General features: G+C 39.7%; 1 protein-coding gene across 1 annotated transcript in view; it reads left to right on the top strand.

Annotated features, from left to right (window-relative positions):
• Positions 1 to 26968, top strand: part of BMPR1A (bone morphogenetic protein receptor type 1A) — an 87846-nt gene that overhangs the window by 51092 nt on the left and 9786 nt on the right. Inside the window, exons 3-7 of the mRNA XM_054071342.1 lie at positions 9563 to 9770; positions 21472 to 21634; positions 23410 to 23512; positions 24988 to 25087; positions 26241 to 26340. Coding sequence (XP_053927317.1) covers positions 9704 to 9770; positions 21472 to 21634; positions 23410 to 23512; positions 24988 to 25087; positions 26241 to 26340 — 533 coding nt within the window. The 5' untranslated portion in view covers positions 9563 to 9703. The remainder of the gene's footprint in view (positions 1 to 9562; positions 9771 to 21471; positions 21635 to 23409; positions 23513 to 24987; positions 25088 to 26240; positions 26341 to 26968) is intronic.

Below are 26968 nucleotides of genomic sequence, written 5' to 3'. Positions count from 1 at the left end.
GCGGCCGTGCAAACAATGGAAGTGGAGCCAGAAAGTCTGCTCTGCACCCGATCCCGCCTGGAAGAGCCTGTTGAGGTGGGGGCTCGGCTCCCGGGGGCTGGAGGAGGGGTTGGAGGAGGGTTGCAGCACCGAGCTCGGCTCAGCCCCGCTGCAGGGCTCCCTGCTCTGCTCTCCGCCAGCACCGCAGCTGCACCGGGGTGGATTCGAAATAGGAACGAGGTGCCCCTGCTCGGGAACCTAGAATGGTTTGGGTTGGAAGGGACCTCAAAGCCCATCCAGTTCCAACCCCCTGCGATAGGCAGGGACACGTCCCACCAGACTAGGCTCCATCCAGCCTGGTCCCAGCTTTCTTGGAATAGCTAGCTCTCTTCCATCTCGGAAGCAAAATACTCATGTACATCACAGAGCGGTTTGGGTTGGAAGGGACCTTAAAGCCCATGCGTTTCAAACCCCCTGCGATAGGCAGGGGCACCTCCAGTCAGATGAGGTGGCTCCAAGCTCCATCCAGCCTGGCCTCAGACACCTCCAGGGATGGGGCAGCCACAGCTTCCCTGGGCAGCCTGGGCCAGTGCCTCACCACTCTTATCGTGAGGAATTTCCTCCTTATATCCAGTCTAAATCTGCCCCTCTCCAGTTCATACCCATTCCCCCTCATCCTATCCCTACAAGCCTTTGTAAACAGCCCCTCCCCAGCTTTTTTGTCACCCCTTCAGGTACGGGAAGGCTGCTATAAGACCTCTCTGAGCCTTCTCTTCTCCAGGCTGAAAAAGCCCAACTCTCTCAGCCTGTCCTCGTATGGGAAGTGCTCCGGCCCTTGGATCATCCTTGTAGCCCTCCTCTGGGCCCGTTCCAATAGTTTCATATCCATCTTATGTAGGGGATTCCAGAACTGGACACGGGACTCTACTTCATAATAGCAGAGTAGAGGGACAGAATCGCCTCCCTCGCCCTGCTGGCCACGCTTCTTTTGATGCAGCCCAGGACACGGTTGGCCTTCTGGACTGTGAGCACACATTGCTGGCTCATGTTGAGCTTCTCATCCAGTAGCACTCCTAAGTCCTTCTCCATAAGGCCACTCTCAATCATGTTCCCTCAGCCTGTATTGAAAATGCACATTGTCCCAACCCGGGTATATAGGAGCTTACATTTGGCCTTGGACACTTCCCACCTGCAGGTAGTGCCTTCCCCTGGGAAGGGGAATGGGGAGCGGGAGCGGTGCGGTGAGCAGAAGAGGGTACGGGGCTGCTGGTGTTCTGTCCTTTCCCTGCTTCTGTGGGAGACACTCAAGACCCTGACACTGGGAAAAGATGGTTCCTGCAACAGTCTTTGCTATCGGTCACATCCTGCAACCAGGATCAGACGGGCTGTCCTGCCTGAGCACCGTGACATGGAAAACACGCTCTGTAGCTGCCACACAAAACCCCCATTTTGGAGAACACCCAGAATTTGCAGAGTCATCAGTACATAGAGAAAAAAAAAATCGTTGTGGAATTCTGCTTCTCGGTTGGGCAAAAGTGATGGGTGTCACAGACACAAGCTAAGAGCATGGGATCTAAGTGTAATAAGAACTTACCCTTGTCAATGTTTTGGTTTGAGAGAGGGGTTGACATAGATTAATGAACAATTGTCCTTAAATTGTGGAAAAAATTACTGTGACATTTGAAAACAGTCATTATAGTACTGAAAGGGATGTTGCACTGCAGAAACACTTCCTATGAAGACATTGGTACTCTTAAAGGCACTGGCCCCAATTTTAGGATCCATTGTTCACACTAAAAAAAGTGAGCAAATATACATTCAGGGTTGAGGCCCAGCATTTTCCCTTCCTTAACCTAAGTATGTTATTTGTACGAAATAATTGTAATTCAGAGCCAAAATATGTGATAGGTCTTGTAGGCGGTATAGTATGACCATAATATTTCTCATAGCGACACGTGAAATTTGTAACAATTTTAATGACTTTTTCTTTTGCTGCTTATGTTTAGTAAACAAAAGGCTTATTTAAGTAATTTTTTTTTGTGAATGACTCTTAAAAGGTTTAACTTACATTACCAGTTTGGGTTTGTTAGATTTAGAGATGGAATGTGTTACATGTGAAGACTTTTCTCCTTGTTTGCATTGACTGGTATGACAGTAATGAACTAGCAAAAATCATACATAGATAATAAAAGCATTTGAGAATGGTAGCTTCTGGGTAGAATAGTAGAACTAGATGTCAGTAGAAGGAGCATGGGTGTTCATTTGCTAATTGTCTTAAGGGCAAAAGCTCTCAGCCAGCTAATTGCCAGCGTGATGGAGATGAAGAGGGGAAATGGGTCAAATCGAATAAAAATTGTGTAGCAAAATCCTACTTGGATGTGCTGAAGTAAGAGAGCATAACAGACTGGAATATGTCTGTAACACACTGGAATATATCTGAATACCTGATGGCACTGGGAAAATAAGTTTACTGAATTTCATTACTGTTAATTTAATGGCAGAAACTTTTTAGCAGTTAGTTAATTGGAATTCCAGAGTAACAGTAAGATGGGCATTCAGGAGCCCAATGACTGGTGTCCCCAATTACCTAATTGTGCTGGCCCTGGTAAAAAGCAGCTAGGCTTTAATTTCTCAATGGCTAACAACTTTGTTTATGAAGCAGACAGGTAAGTCGTAATTTCATAGTTTGGCTTCTAAACTCTGTAGTACACACATTTGATATTTGCAAGCAGTGTGTAATCTTCCTCTCATAACATTTCTGTTAGAGTACCCGCAGTGGATTTTGGTGACTTTTCTTCCAGCTGCTCAAAAATAAGAAGTCCTTTTCTAAGTATCTCAACTGTCTTGCAGAAAGCAATTTTTAGGGGCTTGTGTTTTTTTAAGTAACAAACTCACCATTGCAGTACGTGCATTATAAACATGTTGTTATAAATGTCCTACAAATAGCACTCAGATATATGCTTTCATTTCAGTCTTTTGAGAAGTGTATAATACACACACGCGCGCGCACACACGTATGCTTCACTTAACATTTGAGATTTTGTAGCAGTTTGTAGACAAAAACCACTGAAATAATTTACACAGTATTTTGGCTTTAAAATTGGTGCAGTCACTAATAGCATTAAATAATTCTAAAACAATCCACAGTTTAATGGAAATATTTTTGTGAGCTTGCACAGATTGCTGTCTAAACAAATAGGGCCTATTGCAACTAGTTTGCAATAGCCAGCAGTCTTCTCCATCAGCTGTATGATGCCTTCATAGATTTTTGGTGGTGTGTTTACCTGCGGTTTTAACGGGATGTATTTGTCAGCGCTTAAGCATAGCTAGTTGGAATGTTTCAGTATGAGACTTTTCTGCAATTTGTGTGGGCGTGCCTTGCAATAAAATGACAGAAAACATTTTAAAAATAGACGTGTACAATTATTTGACAAAATTACACAGTACAGAATCTGAAACTTTTATTTCAACTTTTTTCTTGTTATGGAATAATTGGTTAAGTTTGACTACTTGACTCTGACTAAGCTAAACTTAACTATGGCTGGGTTTGTATTATGCATAACAAAATTGAGTTGTAAGGGCTTTCCTGGATCAGCGTCTGCTCCCATCCTGTCACCTGCAGCTACGTGAGATGGTGACTTTTGTAAACTAGGGACTAATTAAGTTTTGGCCTCTATTTAGTTTGAAGGTTCTAGGGCAGATTTTCAAACCAGTGGTTAGGAATTGTCTTCTAATTTCTGATCTAAATACATTTTAATGGTTAATCCATACCAAGTTGTTGTTGAACCAGTAATTTTCTTCTGGTTGAATAGCTGTCTTTCTCTCTCTGCATTTATTCCTGTGCTGCATTTTCAAAGAGTAGTAATTTCCCTGCCAACTTTCACTGTGCTGTCAGTCCTTGGCATATGTTGGATTTATCAATCATATTGTCTCTGTCATGTTCATGTGTTACCATTTCCTCGGGGAAATTTCTCTAGGAAATCCTGGAGTTGTGTTTGCCTCTCTCTCTCTCAGCAGCACCCCATGGGTGTGTCTGATGTTTTGTAATGGGTTAGTGTACTAGAGTCCTTGGAGGTAGCTATCTCCTATGCATGAACTCGTTTTCCATGTGGAGCAGAAGTTCTTCAGAGTCCTCATAGAATGGTTTCATATGGAAAAAAAACTTAAGATTTAGTCCAACCATTGATCCAGCCCTTCTAAATCTGCCATCAGACCATAGAATCATGAAGTTGGAAAAGACCTTTGAGATCATCAGGTCCAACTGTACCTGTCCACTACTGAATCATATTCCTAAGCAATATCCCTAACCATGTCCCCAAGTAGGACATCTGCTCATCTTTTAAACACCTCCAGGGATGATGACTCGACCACCTCCCTGAGCAGCCTATTCCAATGCTTGGCAACCCTTTAAGTGAAGAAATTCCTCCTAGTATCCAACCTAAATCTCCCCTGGGACATCTTGAGGCCATTTCCCCTTGTTCAGTCACTGGCTACCAGGGAGAAGAGACCAACCCCCACCTTCCTACTACCTTCTTTTAAGTAGTTGTAGAGAGTGATAAGGTTTCCCCTCAGTTGCCTTTTCTCCAGACTAAACAACCCCAGCTCCCTCAGCCACTCCTCATAAAGCTTGTGCTCTAAGCCCTTTACCAGCTTTGTTACCCTTCTCTGGACGTGCTCCAGTATCTTGATGCCCTTCTTGTAGTGAGGGGCTCAAAACTGAGCACAGTATGCAAGGAGGGGCCTCACCAGCACTGAGTACAGCGGAAGGACCACTTCTCTAGTCCTGCTGGCTACGCTATTCCTGATGCAGGCCAGGATGCTGTTGGCCTTCTTGGCCACCTGGGCACGCTGCTGGCTTTTATTCAGCCAACTATCAATCAACATGCCTGGGTCCTTCTCCTCTAGGCAGCTCTCCAGCCACTCCTCTCCAAGCCTCTAGCATTGCATTAGGTTGCTGTGACCCAGGTGCAGGACCCAGTATTGGCATTGTAGAACCTCATGCAATTGGCCTCAGCCTGTTGAGGTCCCTCTGTAGAGCCTGTCTACCCTCAGGCAGATCAACACTCCCACCCAACTTAGTATCATTTGCAAACTTACTGAGGGAGCACTCCATTCCCTTGTCCATGACATTGATAAAGACACTAAACAGAACTGGCCCCAGTACTGAGCCCTGGGGAGCACCACTTGTGACTGGCAGCCGGATGGATTTAAATCCATTCACCACAAACCTTTGTGCCCAGCCATCCAGCCAGTGTTTTACCTAATTTCATGCTGTTGCATTTCATTCCATTTCTGTTATTTCAGTTCTTCACATGATCCAAATCTTGCTGCATAAAAGTAACAGTGGGCTGAATTCACAATTCATGTTTGTCAGCAAGGTTTATCAAAGTTTTACTTTTTGTGCTTAGTCCATTAATGAAAAGGGTAAGTATACTTCAGCCAAGCTGACAGAAGAATGAGTCAAGGTCCTTGAATGTCATTTGAACTACACTAGTGATCTCTGTTCTTGAACCTACTTGTCTGCCGTATAGTGAATTCTTTACTGTTCTTACAATCCTTCTTTTTCTTCAAATTAATAATTTTCTTTGTGGCACTGTATCAGGTTTTTTAAGCTTTAATAGAAAAGTAGTTGTTGCATACTGACTTAGACTGACAGTCCAATTTATCTCTGGTATTCTGTTCCACCTGGAAGTTGTGTTCAAAACAGTACACGATTGAGGTAATCTGCTTATGGTTACCTAAGTTGCTTTTTGCCCCCATTACACATAGGAGAAACATTTAATATTTTTTAATTTTGCTTTGGCAAGTGCATTTACTCGGTATTTTATGTACTGCTAGAAATGTTTTGAAACTTCTTGTCTTGACTGTTGAAATGAATTTAATGTTCTAATTCTGTGAAGTCCGATATTGACATTTCTTTTTTCATGTGTTCCCTTTTTACAATACTGTCTTTGTTGTCGTGTTCAGCACTATCATTCTTTATTGAAATTTGGGACAGTGCAGCTTATTTGGTTTGGGAATCATGCTGTTAAAAATATAACAGAGCCACATCTAAAGAATAGTTACCACTCGAGTCCCTGCTTTCAGAGTTGTTTTGGACCACATAACAAATCCTGTACACTTCAGTGTCATGTATTTGGAGTCCTGTGGAGCATAGAGCTAGACTGTTGTGATAGTGCCATGAATTCACTGCTGAGTTCCAGTTCAGAAAAAAAACAAACACACAGTTTTAATAACAAGAGCATTTTCTTCAATAAACTATTTTTAGGAAGGATAAATTACACTGTAGACAAGTCGAGTGTTATGACTGATGAATAAATAACTTTTTAATGTTGAACACTTCTTCATGGCTACCATAGAAAATAGAGAGAGAGCTTGAGGACTTCGAAATCGTTGATTGGCTTATGGGTTTGAATTTCTTCAGATCACTGAGGCAGAGTAGCATTCCAGGGCTTAATTGGTGCTTTAACACGTTTGAAGTAGTCATTTAGTTGTGTCATTCTATGCTGTTAATATCAGGGAGGTTCTGGAGACAGTCCAGCCTTGCTCACTTTAGACGGTGTGCCTTAGTGGGGCTGCCAGTCTGCTTCTTCCATGGAAATCCAGATAGGGCTCAGAAAAGGTGTCACTGCAGCCTCTTCTGTTTTGTCCAATGTATTTTTTGTTGTGCTGATTTGTTTTGTTTTTAGTGAGATATCTTCTCATACCAAGGTCATAACTGCACCATTCTAAAAGCCCTCGAACAACTCGACTGTTTTTTAAAACTCTTTTTTTCAGCTGTTCAGCTATGTAGAGTATGTAGAGCTATGTAGAGTATTGGAGTGCCAGGTGGTTTTAAGAACAAAACATTTCAGCCAGTTTCCCTTTCTGTGCAAGAGTGACACAGGTGATTAGAGAGCTCATTGTCTGAGTTGGTTTAGCTCAGAAAGGTGAAAAAAAGGAAGAAGAGTTCAAAGGATGGGTGAAGGGTGGAGCTTTCCTGGCTAAGGCTGAACTTGACACTGAGGAGCAGCACAGAGGATAACTCAAGTAAAGCTGTTAAGGCATCATATGTGCATTCCGGAGGAAGAGAAGGGAATTGCAGGCCTGCTGGGTTTTGCTTTACAATTTTAAGGTATTCTTTTAAATGCCGATGAGTATTCTCAAATTAGAATGATTTTTAAGTGGGGAATTATAACAGAACTTGTTCTCAGTGTCATTTTACTACATATTTTATATAAATTTTTATTAACATTTTAATATGTACATATCTAAAAAGTGAAATATTAATGAAAAGAAGATTCAGGTATAAAATACTGGTTCTAAGCAGAGCATTATATTCTTGAATAGGCTTGGACAACGTTTTGAAAGCTACCTTGGATTGTTGCACTGAATAAAAATCACCATGAAGTTAGAAATGGATTGCATTAAAATGTTCTTTTTTTTCCATTTCATCTTGATTTTTTGATAATGCAGTACTGTGGTGAATACTCAGAGCAGTTTTATGCCCTGTGCCAGTCTGCTCTTACCTTACTGACTTGGGGAGCAAGACTACCAGTTTTCTGAAAGTTTAAAGTACTCCTGCTTTTGAAGTGTGCAAGAGCGAGAACATGAACTCCTTACTGATTGCATGGAGCAGACAGGCAGAAATGAATTTTAAATAAACTTTAAACACACTCTAGTGAGATTTTTTCATTGATGGACTGCAAAAATAATACTGTAAATAAAGCCTTTCTTGTTTTACAACACACAAGCTGTTGGCAGGTTTTGTCTTCTCTGTGTCTTGTTGAGGACTGAAGTTCATTGCAGTTGTAACGTGGAATACAGCAATAATGCTGGCAGGCTCGTGTGGCTGACCTGAGGTTTTCATAGCTAGAAGGACGTTCTCCGTCAGCTGTCGGACTTGGTTGTGTTCCTTGTGATCAGGAAGCACTGAAGAGAGTGAATGTTTGTGTACCTCTGCCTCGCGAGGAAGTTTATTTTGAAGATAGAAGTGCTTAGGATGTCTGCAAAGCCGGCTGTTCTAAGTCCATCCCGCGTAACATGGCAAACGCTAGGGCCACCGCTTCATGGAGGGAGCACAGCTCATAGCTGGGAGGGCCTGGCCGACAGCTTGCCCCTGGCTCCCCCTGGCCAGGAGGCACCATGTCCCTTCCATAGGGAGAAGTCGGAGACGTGTGAAAAGTAGGACAGGGGTCGGGGGAACCCTGCGCCCGCCGAAATGGAAAGTGACGGACACCCTCCCGGCTCAGCCACTAATTTGCCTCCATGTTAAATGCCTCTGAAGCACTAATTAAAATGAAAAGTTCTTGGGTCTCGCCGACGGACGGATTGAGTTATTGATGGTGGAAGCAGCCACCAGCAGTAATTGCAGCCCGTCCCAGAGTGAGCGCTGGCTTTGGCATTCATGAGCAGCGCCAGGCTGACAGGGGTCAGGGGGGTCAAGCCCACCAAAACAAGAGGCCGAGGAAAGGCAAAATCACTCCTCTGTTCATCTTTGTGTAACGTTGCTTTTGTTGCGATTAACTATTTAGGTGTTCGAGCTGCATTTTACTCTTTGAGACCCAATTATGCTTCCCTTGTGAATCACTGCAGAAAGTTCATTAAGCAGAACGTGACCACAACTACTACAGTCAAAAAAAGCGACTACTTATTTGGTTTGGCTGTCTTGGCTGCATGCTCATCCCCTAGATGGGTAGAACTAAGTGTTATTTTTGGAGCAAATGGCATGTGCACGTAGTAGTGTAATTTTTCAGGAGGGATTAATTTGTACAAAATGTGGAAATGCACAAGGATATCAGGGTTTCGAATTGGAGTTAACAGAGATTAATAATAAACGTTTATTGTTGTGGCAGTTTGAGCTAACTTTCTTTTCTCCAGGAAAAACTGTGTAATGTAGTAGTCTAGAGGAAGGAGGACTAGGATATAATTGATGCTAAGTAAGAAGCTAATGTCTTCATTCCAGTGTTAGATGAGATTGTTGTGGGGTTGGTTTTTTTTCCTTCCTTAAAGACAATACTGTTCTAGAACACGAAAGTAACATTATAAGTAAACTATGTAACTAAAATAACTGTTTTAATACAGGTTGAGCTTTGGTCCACAGAGAGGCTGGGTTTTTATTGCAGTAAAGCTTCTCTGCAAGCATTTTTCAACATGCTGCTGCTTTTTTCCCACAATATTACAGGAAGTCACCACTGAGTTTCTTTTTGAAGAAAAATAAGTAAAAGAATTAATTTCTGTAAAGAAAATAGGTTTTGAACAGTTTTATGTGTCAATCTGTTGAATATTACGTACAATAGCTGTATGTGAGTCTAAAATACATGGCTGTGACTAGTGAGTTAACATATCTAGTATTTTTGATAGGAATGTAAAAACATTCCTGTGAGTTCATACCAAAAATATATATTTCAGAAGAACCCTGCTGTTTAGTTGGATAGTAAATGTGGTTAATATTTTCGGTTATTAATCCTAATAAACACCTGCAGTTTTGTTTATTTTTGTAGCCACACCACTATGATCAGTAGGGTTAGAAATCTTGAGAGTTTCTTTCTTGTTTCAGAAATGCATAGAGTCTCTTAACGCTTTGTTTTATTTTATCTTTCAGGAAAGGAAGTTGGAAAAGTTACAAAATCATCTTTGCAGTCAAGCACCAAATCTTGTATTAGGCTTCACTGAACAGACTAAGCTTAACATTTGTCAAGCAGAGGGGACAGTTGCCTTGCACAGGAAGGATTAAAAGACAACAATGACTCGACTGAGAGTTTGTGAGCAATTGCTTGGAGCCTACCTGCTAATCATTCTCCATGTTCAAGGTAAACATGTACAAGTTGAAATAAGTTCGTATTTTTCGTAAGTAACTGAAACACATATTCCAGTAGTTGGGGTAGGTTTTTTTCGGTTTGGTTTTTTTCTTGTTCTTTTGCAGGCAGGTGGCTTATCTGCCTCCCATGCCATGCAGACACTTCCCTAAAAAGGACATTGTACTGGTCATGTCTTGTTGTAGTATAGATTATAGAGATGATGTCTTTTTTAGCAAATGTGTAAATAGAGGACACCACCAGAAATGCTTTGCAGCAAAGTACATGAGCAGCAGAACTGAAGGTTTGATTTTCTGAATTTCAGTTTCCCATATGTATATGTCTTTGATCTCTTCCAACTTGCATACTTGCAGTTCCCTCTGCCTTCTGATGTTCCCAGCAGCCAAGAGATGGTGTGGCATAACTAACCTAAACAAACTTGTTATGCCTCCTTAATGAGCTGAGGTGAGGCTATCTGGTGTTTACAATTGGTGAGGATACTAGTTTGTACATCTTTCCAGCCACCAGTTATGAAAAACTACTGGAAATCCCATTATCACTAGGACTTCAACTTCTCTCTCAAATTGGATTGCATTTAAAAGTATTGAGAACTGACCAATGTGACCATCCTGTGCTCTACTAGGAACTAAGGCTTAAGTATAAAGATTATAACCAGTTTGCGGGGAAATCTGATTGATTATTATGTCTTTACTCCCTATTAGCAGCTGTACATGGCAGATATAATTCCGTAATGGCTTGCAGTTCAGAGAGATATCAGACTAGCGGTGTCCACGCTGTTAGTGGTATCACATTCTCATGTTAGGGAAGCAAGCAGTAGTGCTCTGCATGTCCATCAAGCATGTACATCTGTAGTTGGTCTCTGTGTAAGAGTTCTGGTTCTTCCAGCTGTGTACCTCGGAGGTATGTGAGCCAAGCACACAGAGCTTTCCGTATTTTTCAAGGGAAATTTAGACCAGACTAACTTGGTACTGCCATTTAGTACTTGAATACAGAAGATTTTTATATTCTCTTTTCATACTTGTATCAATTACTGCTTAGTGTTTGATTTTGGTTTGAGATATTCTTTGAGCTATTTACTTTCAAGAATAACAACTCAATGAGCCTGTTAAAATGGGGAGAGGAAGAAGCCTTGTAAGTACTCAAATGACAATCTTGCTGTTCTGTTTCTGGTGTGTATCTGCAATATTGCGTTAAGGGATTTAGCGGAGCTGTCTCTGTCACAACTATGCTTTATACATAGCTTGACAACTGATATCAAGAGCAGACTTGCATCAAATATGTAACGGCCCTGCCCCTTTCAAGCCACTTGATTCTGCCTCTTCCCGCGTGCTGGTACTTATCCTCTTGTAAATAAGTATCAAGGTATATTTAGGAGCTGCTGCAGTTTCTAACCTGGGTAAGGGTAAGCACCTAACGCGTGAGGCTGTATCCTGAAACATAAGCCAAACCTTTGTTAAGCAGTAAGTATAAATGACACTGCATATATTCACTGGGGATGAGCTGTCAACTACCCAGTGCAAGGAGGATCATCTTAAAGGTCTTTCAGGTACCATCCCACACACATTCACAGCGAAGCTTTTGTGGAACAGAAGTCCTGTTTCTGTATCTGTGCAGAACTGCAGTTTGATAAAGATATTTAGAACTGCTGTTCTTCTTTGGAGTTTCCTGTGAGGTTCATTCCAGGGAGTTACCTCGAGCTCACTGAAGGCTTCCGTACCACTGAGTACAGACTACAGAATGGTAAACACTTTTCTTCCAAAACTGGACAAGTCTTCCTGTATAATTGCCAAGTTATTTGAATGCTTTCATCTTTTCAGCCTGCAGGGGCTCAGAACAATGTTTCCTAACCTCTAGTTATGTGCTTTAAGTGCTGATGTTTGGTTTAATTCACTCTCTGAGTGTATGTAGGAGTGCAGACACGTAGTTCAGTAGTGAGGAGGAGCATGGGTCTGGGTTTGAAGCTTTGCCATTGAAGCAAAGATTTCAAGGTTGAAAACAAAAAAACAGAAATAAATCCAGGATTTTTCCATTAGTTAAGTTGAGCGAGGGAAATTTGCGAGACCAGACCCTCTTCTTGTTGTGGGCATGCAGTTTTTAATTGGAAAGGAATAGCTTAAGCTAGTTAGACAGAAATGGCCTGGTCTAAGTATAGCTGAACTTCCTGGCGCAGGTTTACAAATAATCACTGATAGCTCTAAGGTGAATGGATTGGTAACAGGCACAAATCACAATAAAGGAAATTTTGATGAGAAATTAGGAAAGAAGTTTTCACTATAGACATGATCAAGCATTAGAATGGGCTGCCTGGAGACATTGTGCAATATCCCTTTGTAGACATATGTCGATTAGAATGACTTTGAAGAGCCTGGTCTTAGAGGTTGGTCCTGCTTCAACTGGGTGGTGGTACTAGGTGACTTTTAGAGTTCTCTTCCACCCTAAAGTACTCAGATATAGCAGCTTACAGTGGAGCTTGTTCTGCTTGTGTTCAAGCAGTTTTGCTGCATCTTGCTGAAGATACCAGCATCTTCTCTTGAAGCTGGGGAGAGGGTAGGAGTGATAATGCTTTTGTTCTTTTTACTGAAACCATGGTTACCCCTTTGCTTTAGTCAATATTCAACATTTTACTCAATGGCAACAGCAACGGAAGGAAGAGTTATTTTTCTCTCTAGGTACAAATAGAAATGATAATACAAATATGCAGGTTTTATAGTGACAAAATTAAATTACATTAACTCTTTCCATGGTCACATTTTTTTCATCATGCTTCAGTAAAGTTCTAATAAATAATATAGCTAAATTAAGTTTGAAGACCCTGCAAATGTTCTTCCAGCTTCTAAAGAAAAGGTCTTGGGAATATTTCTGGCTTTCAGATCAATACTGAGCAAGTTCTGAAAGCCATGGGAAAGTTGAGGTTGCTGAAATGTTGTTGGTTTGTTGGTTCTTTGATGCAGGTTGCCTAAGGGCTTGTCTTCAAAGCTATGAAATATGCTTGGTTTCTAGAGGTGGTGAGTAGAAACACAGTCAAGTCTTTCTGCTTGTCCCTAAATTCATGGAGGAATTGTGTTGTGTTGAGGGAGGAAAATAAAGTTGATAGTGGTCAAGGACTTGGAATTCTTATAGGCAAGTGGAAATCTAAAGTGAAAAGTCTAAAAAGTGGAAACTGAATGTGAAAAGGATAGTTTCGGTAAGGAAAATATACGCTGGATATTACAAAAACGCATCATAAAGGAAGCAGTAGAGGTGGAGGAGACACATGAGTAAGAGTTTGTGATTTACAGAAAAAGGAAGGAGAAGCAGAGAGTAGAAGCATCCAGTGTGTCTGATTTCAGTTTCCTCCCTCACTTATTTTGGAGTCTTTTTCGAAATGACAGGGGTGCTGGGGCTTACCAAGACCTAAGAGACTGATAAGCAACGTGTCTGTAAACACACCTGTATACATACACACCAGATTCATCAATAGGTAACTTTAAAAAAACAAATGGCTGCGTTCCTTGATAATTATGAAAATATTCTTACAACAGCAACAGAAGACAGAGGCAGTTCCATTAAATTATTGTGGAACAGCAGCTTAGCAGGGGGACACAGTGGTCACCCTTGGGGCTGTATATTCTTTATAGACTGTGGGACTTTTTCACTTTGAGAAAAATCAAAAATAATCCGTGGTGCAGGTGGTTAGATTTAATAGCAAGAAAAGCATTTTTGTATTTACTTTTCTGGCTGTGGAAGGCCTTTGAAATGTCTTTAGGCCTGTGACTTGCTCTGCATCTTCATCCGTCTAATTTTGCTTATCAGAGCTGAGGGTTCAACAGCTTCATTTGCAATTGAGGACTGTGGTAAACATGCTCTTCTCTTCCCATAAGTGCAGGTTTTTATTTCAGATAACCAGTTTTACTTCCGAGTAGAGTTCTTCCTTTGTTTTTATAATGCATTGACGACCATAACTAATCAATATACATAATGGAGTAGTTAAAGAAGTTAATGTATACTTAAACATTCTCCTAAATTTTGTACTTCGTTGCTGTCAGTTACTGTATGATGTAATGGTCAAAATGCGGTTCAGCACACCTTCTGTTTTTCAGAGACACCACAGAAGAACAGTGTTCTAATCTCTGTAAATTAGTATTAAACAGACTTATTGAAGTTGGTGTTGTCCATTAGTGAACCAAAAAAAAATCTCTTGAGATTTGATTTAACCATCATACTTTTATTCAAAGATTTGGTATAGAAAAGCCTAATACTTTTTTTTTTAATTTCAGATGAAATAGTTACTGAATTTAAACACATAAACCAATCTGAAATAAAGAAAATATTCTAAATTCTGCAGAAGTAACTTAAGAGTTCTCAGGAGCTGATCTATCACTTGAGGACAGTGCTGTTGTGTTTACCAGTGATTTCTGCAGTGGCTGCGTCTGTCTTTAAAAGATTTTATTGTTAACATGTATGTAACATGTATTGCTAAATTTTTGTCTGACTGAAGTTATTTTAATGGATTAGTAAAAGGTTATGTATTTCTTTGTTATAAGTCCAATTTAGTTTTGATTAGCATTATTCTTTAAAAGTCCGTTTAATTTAAATTAGAATGCAGTGTGCTTTTTCTTTTCGTAGGACGCACATACAGTTTTCTTGTCTATGGCTTTTGTTCCGAATACATACAGATAGAGAGTAGTTTTCTTCAGAAATGACTTTTGGCAGGGGAGAGAAGTGGGAGCAGAGGCTGGGGATTGCTGGTTGGGAAGGCAGGGGGCAGGGACTTAGTGTCTGTGCTGAGCACTGGTGTAGCTCCTGGGAGAGCTGGAGGGTGGTAGAGAGAGTGATTTTAAACAAGTAGTCTGGGAACACACTGTGATTTTTAGGAACCAGTTCTGCTAGATAGAGCTACCTCTGACATGCCTGGTCTGTGGAGATCACAAGCTCGATATATAAAAAAAGCAGTACGGGGAGAATCATGGTTGAAATGCCAGACACGGAGCTCATAGAAGCATTTAAGATATTTGCTTTGTACTCAAAAATTTTTTTCCTGATTTTTAAAATTATTTTGTGTTTAAAGAAAAGCACTAATGTTTTTCTCCAGCTGTATGAGTTGTACCGAGGTTTAATTCGCATAGCGGTACATGTTAAATCATTCTGAAAGCTTTTGATAAGCAGAAGTGTCCTGGTTGGAGTGAATTATTTTACAGCATCTGTATCCTAAAGCAGCCTCCCTGAGGCTGGGGCATGATCAGAAATATGATATATCCATTCAATACCATATTCCTTACCTACGTATCTATAAGACCGGTTTTTATATGAGTACCATTTTCTGACTCAGTTCTTTCTGGAGTGTCATGCCTCCACAAGACTTGCTTTTCAAGGCCCAGGGTAGTGTTAAGGGCAGTGGCATGGGGCACGGGATGTGTTTTCAGCCATCCTGTGGTTGTTTCCACCATTGTAAGCGCATGGTGCTTACCCTGGCAGGTTTGAGGGAGCATGATTAGTCAATTTGCCAGGCCTCCCTGTATTTGTATTTCAACCATCATCGCCCGTGCCACAAAGGTTTTAACCGTTTAGCTTGTTTTATTGCGGCGAGTGTTTCACAATCGTGGATAACCCGAGCAATAGCATCTGTGGTTAAATCCACCCTCAGTCACAGGCTCATTTGTATGTTGCATCCATTCCTTGATGACCTGAAGAATCGTGGGCATACTAAGCTAGAAATAATTCACCTTTATGTTGCCGATCCAAATCTGTTTGGAACGCTTTAGCAGCCTGATCCACTTGCTGGTTGTTTAGATGTTCCTCAGTGCCTCGACTCTTGGGTACGTGAGTATCTACATGACATACCTTTACAACTAGTTTTTCTAGTCCGGCCACAGTATCTTGCCACAATGTGGCAAGCAAGATGGTTTTACCTCTTCACTGCCAGTTTTCTATTTCCATTGCCTTAACTATAGCCACAAAGCATTCACTATCATCCATGTCTCAGTATAGACATGAAGTGCTGATCACTCTTCTCATTCTGTAATGTCTAAAGCCAGTTGTTTAGTTTTTACTTGTGCATGTTGGGTGGATTCACCTTTTCCTTCAGTCACTTCTGCAGCTCATCATGTAGGACTCAGTACAGCAGCTTTCCATCTTCAGTGGTTTTCTTCAAGACTGCAAGATCCATCAGTGAACAGAGCATACTGTTGCTCATTTTCTGATAGCTGGTTATATGGTGGGGCTTCTTCACCACTTATTACCGCCTCCTCTGGTGGCATTCCAGAGTCTTTGCCTTCCAGCCAGTCCATGATCAATTCTAAGATTCCTGGATGATTACAGCTTCCTATGCAGGCTCACTGAGTTATGAATGCTATCCACTTACTCCATGTAGCATCAATGGCACAATGAGTAGAAGAAACTTTACCCTTGAATATCCAGCCCAGTACTGGTAATTGAGGTGCTAGGAAGAGCTGTGCTTCAGTACCAGTCACTGCTGAAGTAGCTCTAACTCCTTCATGTGCTGCTAAGATTTAATTTTCAGTTGGAGTATAGTTGGCCTCAGAGCCATTATATCCTCAACTTCAGAATCCTGGGGGTCAGCCTGATGTCTCCCCTGGGGCTTTCTGCCAGAGGCTCCAGGTAGGACCATTATTTCCAGCTGTAGTGTAGAGTCACTAATAAAATTACTCTGATTAGATCAAAATCTAGTAGAATCAGCTTGGTATAATTCAAGGAAGTGTAGTTCCCTCAGTTTAGCTTCTCTGGCTGGCAGCCAAACGGAGTGTCCTCCTTATGCCAGACAAGGCCAAAAGTGTAATTAAAAACAGAGTTTGCTAAGTGATGCCCAAGATTCTCAGGTAAGGACATGGCCACACTTCTTGCGAGGTATTAACTGCCAGAATAATGCAGAGAGCAAGTAAGCCGTAACATACCTTCCGTCTCACATGCCAGAATGAGAAAACCAGCTGTAAATGGAATTTCACAAAGGCATATTATGGTATAGCTTGCACTTAGTCCATACGTGATGCCTTTTGCCAGCGCCTGTCCTCAATAGCAAACAGCATAAGAATGAGGGACATGGCCACCACAAGTCCTGTGACCCATTTGAAGGCCATTAGCACCTCCATCATTGCTGAAAATGTTATAATTTTAATCAACAGTTGAGAAAGATTTTCAAGAACATGGTAATAGTTTTCTCAAAATGAAATTTTCCATTTTAATTTCCAGCCCTTCAGCTCAAGGAAAAGAAACTAACACTTTCTGATTGGACTTTCCAAATCTCGCCTTGATGGTTTCTATAGGAATAAGTAGAAGCAATGGCCTTCCGGCATCCCAGTGCCCGGTGTTATCACTCCTAGAGAGAAATGCTGTCTGAAAAACATGCGGTTCACTGTCAGAAAATGAAGTTACTTGGACGAGGCTTAGCTGAAGTTAGAAAACTGATTCTGTTTTAGCTCAAAACAGAAGGGACAACTTTCATCATGTATGGGAAAAGCCCAGCGTGGGCAATCCCTGAGCGTCAGCCAGCCCAGCGAACAGCTGGAGCAGCAGCAGGGAAGGCAGATGAAGGTGGTCTTCTGGCAAAGATTCTGTAAAAATACAGTACTGGATTTATTGGGCTGTATAGGCTTAGATCAGAATAGCTACAAAGAAACATTGGGAGTACTGTGGTTCTGCTAGGATAAATCCCTTTTACAGATAATTTAGACTTGAATAAGAATGGTTTTATGTGGAACATATATAATAATTGAAACATTATGAATTCAGAAAGCTATTGAACAACTGGTATGCTATAGGCTACCAGTTCTAGCATTGCAGCTTTATTTATGGAGGTAGAGGGGAAAAAGTTAAGAAAGAAACTATAGGCATCATTTGATTTTATATTTGTCTTCTTTCACTTACTGCACTCTGTCTCTGCATTTCTCAATACAGCTTTTTTTATTATGGGTTATCCAAATCTTTTCTTAGATCAGAAGAATTAATGAAATTGTATATGTATTGCATGAGAGTAATGTTCTCGTTACTCTACAGCTAGCGTTCAGTCGGTTTGACAAGAAACCACAATCATATATGTTGCATTGAGTTGCAACGAAGTTAGCTCAGTTTTTAGTGGTTAATAACACTTCTGTCACACACAGTACCCTTTAGAGATTGTCCATAGTTTTTGAAGCCATGCTTTCGAGTAGGCTTACTTTTCTAACATATTGGGATTTTTAATATACTGCTCTTTAAAATAAACTGTATAGTCTAACTTATTTTCTGTGGTTGGAAGAAGTAGGCGCTTGAATTTAATAATCTATTTAACTAATTTATATTTTCAATGCAGGGCTTGTTATGATACATTGCTGGTTGCTCTTTTTTATTAAAAAAGGTTTAATTTTAAACAGAAAGCCATTTTAATGCCTTCTTATCAGCGTCTGACAGTTCCCTTGCTGCTGATGTGTATCATTTTGGCCCACCAGCCCTGCACAGTTTACAGGGAGAGTGTAGGAAGTAATGGCAAAAGGAGCTTTGCTCTGCCTGAAATCTCTGGGTGCTGTATTTCAGTGCAGACTTATTTGGTTTGAAGCTGCGTGTATTAACGCGTAGCGTTTACACCTTTGAAGGTTATGTAAGATTTGTGTTTCTGTATTTCTTAGCTGCACTGCAGAGCTGACAACTCTATGTGTCATGGAAAAGAAGCCATTAATTATTTCATCGAGTATTACAATGTCACAAGACCCCTAGAATGTGATCCTCCCTTTCTCTGTCCACTCCCAGAAGGAAGATAGAATCACTCATAGAATCGTCAAGATTGGAAAACATGAAGCAGTGTGAATGTTGGAGAGGTGACGTTCGGAGGGTGGGGGATAATCACAGCACTATTGCAAGAAGGTCAGGTGACTCCTAAAGGAAAATGTCATTTAGGCATATCCTTCACTCACTCTTGTTCATTTACCCAGTATCTATTAATGAGGAAAAGCAGCAATGAAACATCTTGTGACCCCATTCAGATCTTGATCTGCCCTCTTAACATCTCAGGTGAATGGAAGCCAAATCATGTTTCCCATTCAACTCCCTTCCCCATACATAGGATCTTTAAGATAGACACTAATCTTTCTTGTCATGCCAAGGATGAATTGTAGCACGGCAGTAAAGGTCAGGGATAATATCTAGATGGGGGCTGTGATCCCAAACAGTCTCAAAACTTTCCTTTTTCTTCCTTCCCTGAATACTCAATTAAACTTCTGTTTAATAAGAATTCTCTTTATGATCATAGGCAGTAAAAATGCTGAGTGAAGGCTACCATGGAGTACTGTTTCTTTTTCATGTTACAAAAGTAACAAAATTGTAGTCTGGTTTTGCTTTGAATAAAAATACAGTTATTTATTTCAGATTTTATTTGGTACGTGTTTTTCATAACTCATTATACAACCCATCATAATCAATTAAGAGGAAAAAGTATTTCATTGCAGTTTAGTATAAAAGGTTGGTGTACATGTAGCCATGCTTCTTCAGTGTTAGTTTACAAAAAATAATACCACTTTAAAAGATTGCAGATGTGCATGAAAATTTTATTCTTTCTCTTCTGAGCTAGGGGTAGCTGTGCTTTTGGGGTTCCTTGATTTCTCTTCTAATGAATTGAAAAAATGCTGCATTTAGTGCTTGGGATAGGAAGATGGATGAATGACTGTGAGACGTATATCATAAAGTATTCAGACTTCTAACATGTGGAATGTCTCTGAAGATAAAGGGGATTTTGTAACATTAATTAGGAAAGATACCTTAGTAGTTCAACAAAATTAGAAGGAAAGACAAGATTTGTACATATGCAGTGGCTTTCCTTTAAGGATTAAGTAGAATTACCTGTTCTCTGAGTAGGTAAGGATCTCTTAAATGTGAATACACAATGTTGTGTAACATCTGTGGTACAGTATTAAAATGAGCTTTTAGTTTATGCTAGGAAGAAATATGTAGAAAGAGAGAGAGAACAGGTGGAGGAGCTGCTATTTCATAGGTGCAGAATCCCTCAGAAATACCTATTGCACAGGTAACCCCTGTTATTCTAGCACTGGACCTTGCTTCTTGTTACCTGTCTGTATCTATTGGGAATATTTAATTCTGGCATTACTGAACTACTTTTGGAGAGCTACATTTCAAATAGAAGATGGCTAAACGATTTGAGGGTCTAGGTCAGTGGTGGTCTACCTCCTCAGGATATACTCTTAACTGTATCTGAAAAAGGCAGTTTCATTCCTTTCAGGGAAATGGCTGAATCGGAACAATGCACCGGGTGTGCTGTATTAATTAGATAAGGAAATCTGCAAGTCTGCTTGTTTTCAGAACAATAAGATCAAGTTTCACAAATGCTTATTCGCACATTTGGCTGGATGATGTAGTGGGTGTTACAACAGCATGATACAGAGGGTGGGAGCTGCACAGGGCTTTAATCAAGTTTTCCTGCACATCCATCAAGCAAGGTATAACAGAAGAGTAATGTTCTTGCTTTTCAACTAGTGTTTGGTGGGTTTGTCAGGAAGCCACAAGAATCTCTTAAGAGACTGAGTTTCCTCATCAATTTTTTATTTTTATTCTTAGATAAATTTAATTTTTTATTATGACTAAAATCTGTTTGAGGGGTACTGAGGTACCTCCACTTTTTCAGTTATAATTGAGTTTGTAAAAAATTCTACGGTTCCTAACTGTATGTTCTCTTTCCTTATGCACTGAGCCTCTCCCAGACAGAGAATTGCTGTAAGTTGTGGGATAGTCTGTTCACAACTCCTTGGTTCACACCTTGAGGACTTAGAGCCAAGACTACTTTTAAGTGATGGACAGAAAGAGATTTTCTGTAGGTAAAATTATGCATGATAAAGCTGGAGGAGATGGATGAAGATGTTCTCATTTCATATGGTGGTCACAAAGCATATTCCAAATGAGGAAGTTAATGTTCCTAAATTTTATTCCTAAATTTTTTTGGGGGATATTCTTCATGAAGAACAAAATACATGGAATCTTTCTTCTGAATGCCTACATTCACAGAATTACATTCACATGAAGAACAAATGATACTCAGCTCTCCTACCACTGAGAAATTGAGGGCTACTTGGAACGTAATTTAGCCCTATTTTTATTCTCTGAAAGCTCGTTTGTGTGGATGTTCATCTCATTTACTGAAATTTAATTTGCAAACAAGATTTACTTTAGCTCTGTTTTGAAGTACTAATGCATACAGAGATCAAAACACCCAAGAGATGTAGGACTTATTACTGCTTTTCTATGAGACTGAATCCATAAAAAATGACTTCAGTTGAGAAAACTAGAAAATTGCATATTAAGTATGTTCAGTCATGCATAAAATTATAGTGTTGTGGTTATCAAGCGGTCAACATTTTGTGTTTTTTCTAAACACGTGAATGAGAAAGGCTTTCTTCAGAAAATTCTTACCAGTCATATTGCTACTTTTCTGCTTCACCTCAAAAAGCATCCTCTTTCTGTTTATATTTATTACAACTGGAAGATCTGCTGGTAAGATACAAAATATTTGAGCTAGGTATTTCTACAGCAAAATTATTAACTTTGATTTCTGCTGTAATCATGGAAAGGAAGTTCTTATGTCTTGTGTAATTAATTTATTTGTGAATATAAGCATTCTGTTGTCTCATTTTGCCTATAAGGGTCTTGAACAGTTATCAGAGAAACAGAAAAATATTTTCTTTGGTTTTTTTGTTTGTTCTTTTTTAATGTTCGTGTCCAGGTCAAAATCTAGACAGCATGCTTCAAGGCACAGGAATGAAGACAAATCCTGACCAAAAGAAACAAGCAAATGGAGTGACGCTCGCTCCAGAGGACACTTTACCTTTCCTTAAGTGCTACTGCTCAGGACATTGTCCAGATGATGCTATTAATAACACGTGCATGTAAGTATTGCATACAGGATAGAAGAGACTCTTTGAAGAGGCTCAGTGTTGCTTGATTAGAAACACTGACTCTGGAGAGCCGAGCACTAAAACCCATGGTCCCTCTGTATGTAAACAGTACTGCTTACAACCCTCCGCAACCAGACACTTTGTCCCCAACAACTACTTTGAAGGACTGAGGTTTTAAGTAACCTGTAGCATTTTATAACTGAATGAGTGTTAAATGACCTAAATCGAAACCTTCTGATGTGACAACCTGCTTGCTTAGTCTGATGTTTCTTCACCTAGAAGGTAGTGTTAGCAACTTAGCCATTGACTGAGGATTGTTCTGATTATGCATTCATTAGCTGTAGAGTGTGACGGAAAGGCAAGGGGAGAAAGAGAATCCTTTAAACATGTAGGGACAAGGACAGTAGTTTTATCTGTAATAGGGATAAGAATCCTAATGGACTAATGCGCTGATTAGATGCTTGCTTCAGATGTTTTTTCATGTTATGAAATGTCACTGGTTTTCCTTTTTCCTCTTCATTTATCATTCCATGTTTAAGGCTCTGCTGTTTTCTTCCTTAAGAATTAATATAAAGTTACACAACAGAAAACATATTATTTGCTACTGTAATTTGAAGCTTCACTTTCATACCTAATATTATGCTTCTCTAAAGATGTCACTTGGCAGATAAAGCAGTGGAACCCAAGGAGATGGAATAAACACTACTATCTTTTAAAGTGTAAACACAGGTAGTACTTTACAAATGAAGTTTTGCACCTAGGAAATGTTCAGTTATGATCCAGTATTTTGTCTTTACATTCTTTGGCATTTATTTTTTGCCTTTTATCGCCCTCCAGTGTAGGCAGGCAGTATAGGCTTTACTAATTTTTTTCCTCTAATGGCTCTGTCAGTCATTATCCTGATAATAAAGCTGTTAGGGAGTTAATACCACTTGTGCTCAGGTGCAGGGTACTTTCTAGCATTATGCTTCCCCAATCTGTATTTCTTTACATTCGTTTAAATAAAATAATATTAACAAAAATATTTTGGGATTTGTTTTCCATAGTATCTGTCTTGAGGGAATGAATGACTTTTTACTTTAAAAAATTTAACTTAAAAAAAAAAAAATCTTAATTTTACAGATATTGAAAGCACAGACCTACCACTGCCAATCAGTTTGTGCTTCTTTACAAATATTACTGACCTTTCATGTCATATAGAAATGAAAACAGTTGTATAAAGAGATAATGGGGAATTCAAGAGTGGTGTTTTTTTGGAAGAATGTAATCTATTTGTTACTGTCAGCTTCAGAAAGTGGGCTTGGGAGTTGGTTGGTTTGGTAAAAGCTGAGTATTTGAGAGATCTTATGGGGAGAGAGTGTAGCTGAGCTTTCAACCTTGAACTAGCCACTTTTCACATACTGGGACTCTTCTGCAAGAGTTTATCATTGTGGTGTCAAGAACAGGCAAGTGAATTTTATTTATTTAATCTATAGAATTGTAGTCCACTCTTCCACTCCCTCTGTTGTTTCTGAACAACTGCTTGCGTGTAGTGGGATATGAGCAATCTCAAAGGAGGATGAGGAAGTAGGAGGAGAAAACATACCTGCAGTGTTCTGTTTGAAAATACCATGGGGATTCTTTTGTTCAAACTGTATAGAAACTACTGCTAAAGAAAATTTTTTTGGATATTGCCGTTCCAGTATTATTCATGGGTTCACGGTCAACTGAAGCTGCACATTCAACAACAGCATGCTGGTAAAATACAATTGATATGTTTATTTCAGAACTAATGGGCATTGCTTTGCTATCATTGAGGAAGACGAACATGGAGAACCCACGCTTGCTTCTGGCTGTATGAAGTATGAAGGTTCAGATTTCCAGTGCAAGGTAAAAAATGAGATACAATTAAAATTTACTGTCTCTGTGGAGGTTATGTAGGGAAACTGTATTAGCAATTCGCATCTCTGTAGTTTACAACCACAGTCATAGAATTTGCACATTGCCATTTGCCACCGAGGAGAATGGCACTCAACAGTCATGGGCCAATAGCAACAGAAAGAACGCTTAATGGTGTTGAAGCAAAGATTAGAATAGAATCCTAACTTGTTGGAGTTCTCTGCAAGTATCCATAATCCACTGACAAAATGAACAGAGGGCATCAGCCTTTGACTTCTGTCAGCTGTTTCCTCAGTTGAAATGACAACTTTATAGTCAACCTGATTGATCTGAGTAGTTTATGTTGTAATGCAGAATGTCTTGATTGTTGTAATTTGGAATTGTTTTCGTCAGCTCGTTTGACAGAAGGGCATAATCATAAGGAGTTATCTTCACGGATCACACAAGCAGTCCCTTAAAGTTCCACATACAGTTTATTAAATGTGTGTGCTTTCTATCTGATGTGTAACTTTTCACTTTTTCCTTTCTGGAAGAGCTATGTATCATTAATTGTATGAATATAACTTGCTTTTGATTTGAAGAGGTGTGATTAAGCAGACTGCTGCCTTTAGGACTTCTTTATCTGTTACAAAAGCTGGGAGTGAAAACACAGTTATTAAAGGAAGGACTTGTTTAGAAGACAGAGATAAAGCATTAGCTGGGCAAATGAATATTGCCTTGGAAGACTGGATTTTGCATTTTCCTTTGTCACATTGCTTACATTAAACAAAGCTTTCGGAGATAATCAGCAGCTGTGTTGCACTTTTCTCCCCCCAATCCCAGTGCTATCATTGTTTTGGATACTTAATTTTAAATCTCTAGGACTTGAGTTTCTATCCAGTGTAGCTGTGAGTAGCACTGCTTTTTGGAAGAACTGTTGACTTCAGTGATTGCAGTAACCCTAAATATTCACAGCTAATCAGACCTGAGGCATCATGATGACCTCTTGAAATTGTTCTTGTATTTATATTGGTGTCCTACTTTCAGATCGTTTTCATGCCTCTCCATCTTTTATATGGCGTGGATGGTTTTGAAGCAAACAGTGCTCCTATGTTGCATTGAAGAGAGAAGCTTCTAGAGGGATTCTGGGTTTGTCATAAAGGCAGTATTTATTTAACATGATTAACTGCTTTTTACCAAACTTTAACATTTTGCAATGTATGAAATGACACCTTAAATAGGAGCCGTCTGTTTCTGTGCACGAAGTGAAAGAGTTCCTTGAAAAATAACAAAATGCCAAGATAGAACGTGTGCAACCAGAGATAGGTGGCTTGTCTGCCCCTGTGATGTTGTCTCATTATTTTAATGTGAGGTCAAACTTTTTTTTTCTAAATAAAATAGTTTAAACTTTTCTCTGCACTGTGTTATATCCTTGTTCTAGCTAATCACTTCAAAATCTGAATGTTTGTTCAATTGTCCTTCAACAGGACTCGCCTAAAGCGCAATTACGTCGCACAATTGAGTGCTGTCGAACGGATTTCTGCAATCAGGATTTACAACCAACATTACCACCACTCAATAGTACAGGTAAACAACTCCTAGATGTTCACATTGCTACTAATAAATGCTACGTGGGTTCTGTTCTTCATGGTAAACAGATAAAAATAAGAAGAAATTGTAATTATAGTATGGCACAGATCTGTTTTTTCCTTACTAAGTAATTTTACATGAAGCCCTATGCTGCGCTTCATATTCTGTTTCTAGTTTTCCTTTTCTGTCACTTCCAAGTTAATCTTCTCCTCCATTGGTCACTCATGATATTTTTATTCTCTTATGCAGTTTGCTTGTATCTTGGTCTGCATGTGATAGTTGGATCTGTTTTAATTCTATTTCCAAAGCCTGTTCTTTTATCTTTTTAAAATGGTTTTCTTAATTTCTGCTGTGGTTTTGCCACAATAAACCTTTGTAAAAAAAGTATTTTGACATTGTTAACTATTACCTACTGTTAACTCATTCTCTTCTCTCTGTTGTTCCCAGTGAAAATAGTTGATATTTTCATGCATTTATTCATTGCTAGACAAGTTGTACTCGTGTAACTGTTACTTAATACCTTCTCAGAATCTTACTACTATAAATCCTTCATTCCTATTTCTAAGGACAAACTAACAAGAGTCAACAAAACCATACAACTTTGAAATCTTAAGTTAAATCTTTTTTTTTTTTTTGTTGTCATCCAAATGAAATTATCTCTGCTTTTCTGGTGTAAATACTTATTTTGATAGGAAAACCGTAAATCTTGTGTAATTTCATTAGAATGGTTATGTTGTATACATCAGCTGTCTTGCTCCTTTCTGGTGTTTTGCAAGTGGCCTCACATCCTGTCACAGAATTGCAGGCTGGTTGAGGGTTGGACAGGACCTCTGGAAATAGTCTGGTCCAATCCCCTTGCTCAAGAAGGACCACTTAGGCCCAGTTACACAGGACCATGTCCAGATGGCTTTCGAACATTTCCAGGGAGGGAGAATCCACAGCGCCCTTGGGCAACCTGTGCCAATGCTTGATCACTCTCACAGAAAAGAAGTATTTCCTGATGTTCAGACAAAACCTCCGGTGTTCCAGTTTGTGCACATTCATATGCACAGGATCTGAAAATATCATACGTAAACCAGACTGTTTACAGTAGGTGTTTTATTAATAGACTTTGGAAACCTTTTCCATTTTATTTTTCTTCTTTAAATAGATGGACTTTTTGATGGCAGCATTCGTTGGGTGGCAGTGTTGATTTCTATGGCAGTCTGCATAATTGTCATGATCATCCTACTTAGCTGCTTTTGTTACAAGTAAGGAAATCGCTTTCTTTATTGGCAAAGTTTTTAATTTCCCAAAATGAATGTAAACAGAACAGTTATTTTATAAATGTGTTCAGTTAATCGTATGTATTTCTGACAAAAGTAGATTGGAAGTGAAAGTCTTGTGATTTAATTTCGTGTTTCTATGGATAGCAGTTTGCATTGCTAGGTAAAATGGAATGCTCACAGCATGGAATTTATGTGAGTTCAGTCCTTTCCTCTGGCTACAAAGTGTTTATGGTCTTCTGGGCTACACTTAACTTTGATGTTATAGCATCCATTAAACAGGAATATCTTAATGCTTTTTATGGGTTTGGATCTTCAGTCACCTTGATAGTTAAATTCTATCTACTTCCAAGACTTAACTTCGCTAAGTGCTTTTGCAAATCTAAAGCAACCAGGATGTCTTTTACAACTTTTTCTGCTGTGTTTCAAAATGAAATAATTGACCAGCTGAGCTCTGGCAGTTGGTGCGAGTGCAGTTTAAGGGAGTGTGCCTGCTTCTGTCAGCTCCAGCCCTGTGCTGGAGGAGACCAGTGTTCTACCAGCTTCTGCAGGAACGTGTGTGTGTGTGTGTGTGTGTGTGTGTGTGTGTGTGTGTCAGCTTCATCTGCCGTGG

This window comes from Cuculus canorus, chromosome 7, assembly GCF_017976375.1.
Source record: "Cuculus canorus isolate bCucCan1 chromosome 7, bCucCan1.pri, whole genome shotgun sequence".
NCBI lineage: Eukaryota > Metazoa > Chordata > Aves > Cuculiformes > Cuculidae > Cuculus > Cuculus canorus.
This window is presented reverse-complemented; position numbering and strand designations above follow the sequence as displayed.